Source organism: Gasterosteus aculeatus, chromosome 8 (genome assembly GCF_964276395.1).
Source record: "Gasterosteus aculeatus chromosome 8, fGasAcu3.hap1.1, whole genome shotgun sequence".
NCBI classification, from domain to species: domain Eukaryota; kingdom Metazoa; phylum Chordata; class Actinopteri; order Perciformes; family Gasterosteidae; genus Gasterosteus; species Gasterosteus aculeatus.
The window spans coordinates 21,853,813-21,859,706 of NC_135695.1; the positions used below are offsets into that span (position 1 = coordinate 21,853,813).

A 5,894-nucleotide genomic window follows, 5' to 3' on the forward strand; every position below is an offset into this window, starting at 1 on the left:
TCTGCCCCCCCATAGAGACTAGGGGCAGAAGGACGTCCTCTATGCCCCCCCCCCCCCCCCCCCTCCAGCAGCAGCTCTTCTCACATCGTTCCTCTGGGGGGGAAAACGCTGCAGCTTAACGTGCAGTCGGATGCAAGTATGTGCAGCGTTTGCCCGTTACCCATAATGCCCCTGGGCGGAGCTCGCTGTGATGCGGCTGGAGGAAAACCACGTGGGCCCACGAATCCCTAATTTCACATTTCAGCGCGGCCACCTGTCATCAGCACTCTTATCAAAAATACATACCAGACGGTAATCAGCAGCAGGACGGGATGCCAAATACCTGAGCGCCCACGGGGGGGTCGGAGGGGGGGGGGGGGGGGGGGGGGGCATGATGCAGCTCAACAGAGACCAGCTGCTCAGCTGATGTGCAGAAAATGTTTTGTTGTGTTGCAGGACTCGATGAATAGATTCATGTTGCTCTTCTAGATGTCTTAAGTGATTCATATGAACCTCCTGCTGTGAAGCCCCCCCCCCCCCCATCCACAGCAGGGGGTCCTGGGAGGTATGTGTGTGTGTGTCATTAACATCAGCAGCCATTGACCCCCCAGTGAAGTGGGGGCGCATGTCTGAACAGGTCTGAGGCTTCGTCCGCATCCTGTAAACAACAAACAACAACGAGTCGATGAAACAAGTTACAAGAATCTGTGAATCGTCCACAAATGAAGATAAAACACACAAAACAGCAAAGATTCTGATCTTTAGTCCCTTTCTGTGACTGAAGAGAAGAAAACTTATTTTACTTTCCTGTTTACGTCTCTATTTCTGTCAACACCTCATTTGCATATTGAAGCACGAGGCTTTATGAAGTGGTGAAGGTTCACGTTGGTTTCTGCTCTAACTCATCATCATGTCGCCCACGTGACTCAACGTCTGAATCGAATACGTCACCAACATGAAGGGCGAACGTTCGTGTTTCAAAAGGACTCGGATCCATTCTGTGAAACATCATCACGGCAGAGAAACCGTTAATCCGGTGACCTCTCCGGTGAGTCTCACGTTACGCACGTGTGGGAGGCGGCGCACGAGGAGGGGAGGTGCGAGGGGGAGGGAGGAGGGAGGGGGGGGAGGAGGTGTGAGGGGGGGGGCTTGTTCTATAAAAGCCGGCGCTCCTCCGCCCCGCAGCATTCACCCTCTTTCCTCTCCAGCCAACGGATTAGCGGCACGTTCAGCGGAGATGCGCCTCATCCAGAACATGACGAGCATCGCGGAGTCCGCGCCCCCCCCGGCGCCCCCCCGCGCCATCCGCATGGCGGTGATCGGCGGCAGCGGAGTCGGTAAAACCGGTAAGCAGAGCAGAGGCACGCAGAGAGGCGTTCACGTCACGTCGGATCCGCTCGTCTAACGGTGCGTTTGCTTGTTTGAATCGCAGCGCTGGTGGTCCGGTTCCTCACGAGGCGCTTCATCGGAGACTACGAGCGGAACGCCGGTGAGTCCCCGCGAGCAGCAGCAGCAGCAGGACACGTGGAACCGGGTTTTATTGTTGCTTGGTGAAGGTCCTGAAACCCGGTGCTCAATGTTCTCGTTCCTCTTTCCCTCAGGTAACCTCTACTCCAGAGAGGTCCAGGTGGACGGAGAGCAGGTGACCATCCAGGTCCAGGACACTCCTGGTGTGGAGGTGAGATCCGCTTCCCAATAACATTATTATTATTATTATTAAGTTAATCCAACCTAAAGATGTTGTCTGATCTGAGCCTCCACAAACCGAATATGTGAGCAGCCGAGTGGGTGGTCACATCTCCATTTCGCCCAATCAGAGGAAATGATCCAGAGACATTAGTTCTGTCTGCAAGTGTTTTAATCAGGAGGCAACTTTGCGTTATTAAGAATTGTGTCAAAGCTTCGCATTTTAAAGCTGCATTCTGTGTAGTGACCAGCAGGGGGCGACTCCTCTGCTCCCATAGACGTCTATGAGGAAATGACTCTACTTCTCTCTGGATTTATTCCCTCAGTAAACATTGTAAACATGAGTTTATGTCTCAGTCTCTAGTTTCAAGTCTTCTTCATCACAACATGATGCTCATTTAGTGACTGATGGTCCATTTAGAGTCAAACAGACCATAAAGCAGGGGATGCTTTAGGGCGGGGCTACACGCTGATTGACAGGTCTCTACGCCCTCCTCAGTCCAGATCATGTCACCTTCTATTGTTAACTCTAACCAACGACTGGCGTTACCATGACTACGCCCACTTTCTATACACGGGCTGTGATTTTAATCGGCCTCCTTCTTCTCTCCCAGATGACCGATAACGCCATCAACCTCCCGGACCATGTGACCTGCTCCATCCAGTGGGCGGACGCGGTGGTGCTGGTGTACTCGACCACCGACCGCCGCAGCTTCGACCTGATCGAGCAGCTCCACCGGCAGGTGGCGCGCTCCGGCGGCGCCAACATGCCCCCGGTCATCCTGCTGGCCAACAAGTCTGACCTGCTGCACTTGCGGCGCGTGGACCCCCAGCAGGGCCAACTGCTGGCGTCCGCGCTGGGCTGCTCCTTCTACGAGGTGTCGGCCAGCGAGGACTACAGCCAGGTGCACCAGGCCTTCCACCGGCTGTGCCGCCAGCTCGCCCAGCAGCAGCCGCCAGCCACGCCGCCGCCGCCGCCGCCGGCCACCAGCTCCACCGAGAAGAGGCGCTCGCCGCTCATCCCCCGGCCCAAGTCGCCCAACATGCAGGACCTGAAACGGCGCTTCAGGCAGGCGCTGTCGGCCAAAGTGCGGACTGTCACCTCGGTGTGAGGAGGCGGATCCAAGGAAAGAAAACGCCTTTCTGAAGAATCTGAAGCTTCAAAGTCCCTCGGATCCGTCCGGCTGACGGAGGAAGACCGCAACCCGATTTTGTCGTCTTTGAGCAGCGGGCGCGTGTCCCGCCGGGACGCCGTGGGCGAGGGAGGCTCGTCACGTGTCGAGAAACGGCGGCCACGAGGACGCGGGAGAGGCCGCAGGAGAAGATCTGAACTCTGTGATCCAGATGTCCTGTGTGATCCAGATGTCCTGTGTGATCCAGATCCCTCGGCAGCAGCGCTGGGAGCGCCGCTAAATGTCGTTACAACAAGCTGTGACTTTGTGTGCACGCGTGTGTCTTTGCAGCAGTATGTAGCTGTTGGACTTTAATTCCCACTGATGCACTTTAACGATGCAAAGGGCCTTTTTCTGTAATTTATTTGTTACAAATTCACCGTGTTCACAATAAAATGATGAATTCAACTTTCTTTGTCATACTGTTTGTGCAGCAGCTCACGTGCTGAAATACAAAACACAAAATAACCAGTTGTCACAGCAAGAAAAAAGAGTCTGGGATGAGAAATAATGAGGAGGAATTATGTTTTCCTTTGTGGCGCAGCATATTTACTTCCTGTAAGCTATAATTCTGTTCGAATCAAACGTCTGTAATCATCTTTAACCAATCGGCACCCAGTCCTAAATATTATGTACATATCCAATCCTGTTAAAGACCTCATACTGTGCATTGATACATTATCAGCTTGTACAAAAGAGAAAGTAGTTTGAGATGAGTTGATAGATAATTATGATCAGTTCCTGTTTAAACTTAGTTTTATGGGACGAAGTAGATTATTTCACCAAAATCCAGAATTTTTTTCCACAATTCAAAGAGGATTTGGCCAAGTCTAATATATATATATTTGAAAATAGTAAGGTTGGAAACTTTCCACTGGAATTAATGCGAATAAACTGGAAATTTGGGGTAATTTAACTGTATTTACCTTGTCATAAGCAGACAAATATTTCTAATACAACTTTAAAAAATGACTTTTTTGACATTGTGAGAAATCGATAACGCCATTATTGTAACCAGCAATAAAGGTGATATGCGAGGCGTCCGTTAGCCTACGTTACCAACTATCTGAAAAGACAGAAAACGTTTTTTTTGTGATACCTTCACCTGTAAAAATATCTGGAGACATCCAGGTAGTAAGCGAGCGAACACAGCCAGTAGCTCCACGTCAACTCAACATTGAGCTCCAGCGACGAGCCGTCAGTTTGGTAACAACTAGCAGCTTGTTTGTCTTATCAAAAATATATTCAGCCCAGTAATATCATCAAAACTCAGCCGATCTAGTCCTTGTGCTCAAATGCAGTAGTGTGACAAGTTGCGCTTTTTGATGAACCCTGAAAGCCGTGAATAATGGAGGTGATTGTGTACCTTTGTGTGTCATACATACATCCTACTCTCACTGCTGTAAAGTTAGTCTACTGTAAACAAATTAAGTTATGAAAATGGCTTCAGTTTACCAAGTAATCAATATGGTGGCCGTGGCGGTCCCTGAGCAAGGCACCTAACCCCCAATCGCTCCCCGGGGCAAAATGTAAAAAGCCATGGGTTAAAAATGTAAGTCGCTTTGAAAAAAAAGCATCTGCTAAATGACCTGTAATATAATATAATAATATAATATAATGTAATATAATATAATGTAATATAATATAATGCTCGGTAATGATGTTTGTTTCTGGCAGACGATGTTCCCAACCAGCTGAGCTGCTCGTGCACGTCTTCTTCTCAACTACTTTAAGTTCATATGCTTTTGAAAAGAAAATTTCCAAAATTCCAGTGGAAACTTTCTGGAAACTTACCGGAAACGTTCTGTCACTTTGCAACCATACATAATAGTAATACAAATGACGAGCCGCAAATGATTATTTTACGATTTTAGATGTTTTAATTCATAAGGCTTTCAGATGGTTTGAAGTGTCTTTCATATGACGGTTCATTTAAAATACATTTTTCACAATGAAGAGCGAGGACTGAAACTCGACCCCTGCAATAAAACCACAGAAGAAGACCTGGAGGATGTCAGATGGGTTTTTATTCTCTCGAGACTGAGGATCAGGGAGAAACATCCTGATGGGGCTTGTTTATTCCCACTCCAGAAGCTAATTAGTGAAAATCATCCACCCTCCTGATGACGTGTGTGTGTGTGAGGTGAAGAATAAAGGGAGAAAAGAGCTGCAGGTGTTGAGCAGACGGTGTGAGAGGACTTGTTAATCATTTTGCTCCTTAGAGGAGGTGTGAATGGACACACACACACACACACACACACACACACACACACACTCACACACACACACACACACACTCTCAGAGGGATAGGGGACAGGTTTCTGTCAGAAATGTTCAATTTCTCTTTATGTTCCTTCAACAAAAATAAATATCTTCTCTTGGATAAAGAACGTGTGGAATGATATACAGGAACGTTCCCCCCTCCCTCCCCAACAGTGGTTCTCATTAACGAGGCCTCGACTCCTGACCCGGCGAGGTGTTGTGAGGTGTTCGCGGCGCACGTGTCCTAGATGCTGGCGGGGGGTGGCGTCCTCCCGCGTGGGGGGAAGAGCAGCTCGGGGACATCGGTGGGCCGCAGTAACCTGGTGGACAGAACCAGCACCTGGAACAAGAAGAGGAGACTCGTCAGGGAGAAGATGGGTCACGGGGGTTTGAATGAAGAGGAGTGAGTCATTCAGCGAGTGACTGAATCAGTCGCTTCTTTGTATTCATCCGAGGAGCGGCGAGGGCGCCTCCCCACGGCGATGTGGAGTGAACCGCTACCTGAACCTCTACGTGAACCGCTACCTGAACCGCTACCTGAACCTCTACGTGAACCGCTACCTGAACCTCTACGTGAACCTCTACCTGAACCGCTACCTGAACCTCCACGTGAACCTCCACCTGAACCTCCACGTGAACCTCCACCTGAACCTCCACGTGAACCTCCACCTGAACCTCCACGTGAACCTCCACCTGAACCTCCACGTGAACCTCCACCTGAACCTCCACCTGAACCTCCACGTGAACCTCCACCTGAACCTCCACCTGAACCTCCACCTGAACCTCCACCTGAA

The 5,894-nt window shown here is 49.9% G+C and overlaps 1 protein-coding gene and 1 long non-coding RNA gene across 2 annotated transcripts in view; one reads left to right on the forward strand and one right to left on the reverse strand.

The window, feature by feature from the left end:
* The first annotated feature begins 1,142 nt into the window (after positions 1-1,142).
* rasl11b (RAS-like, family 11, member B) lies at positions 1,143-3,243 on the forward strand. The gene is made up of 4 exons (XM_040185269.2): positions 1,143-1,325; positions 1,412-1,468; positions 1,581-1,657; positions 2,280-3,243. The coding sequence occupies exons 1-4, from the start codon at positions 1,217-1,219 to the stop codon at positions 2,775-2,777; spliced, it is 741 nt and encodes a 246-aa protein (XP_040041203.2). The 5' UTR covers positions 1,143-1,216; the 3' UTR covers positions 2,778-3,243.
* Positions 3,244-4,846: 1,603 nt separating this feature from the next.
* LOC144411505 (uncharacterized) overlaps positions 4,847-5,894 on the reverse strand; it is a 4,082-nt gene continuing 3,034 nt past the window's right edge. The window contains exon 2 of the long non-coding RNA XR_013468690.1: positions 4,847-5,440. This is a non-coding gene — a long non-coding RNA (uncharacterized LOC144411505). The remainder of the gene's footprint in view (positions 5,441-5,894) is intronic.

Bases quoted from the DNA above. Each gene is read 5' to 3' on its own strand.
- rasl11b (XM_040185269.2), top strand. From the start codon at position 1,217: ATGCGCCTCATCCAGAACATGACGAGCATCGCGGAGTCCGCGCCCCCC. The intron at 1,326-1,411 runs GTAAGCAGAGCA...TTTGAATCGCAG, and splicing joins CAGCGGAGTCGGTAAAACCG to CGCTGGTGGTCCGGTTCCTC. The intron at 1,469-1,580 runs GTGAGTCCCCGC...TCTTTCCCTCAG, and splicing joins AGACTACGAGCGGAACGCCG to GTAACCTCTACTCCAGAGAG.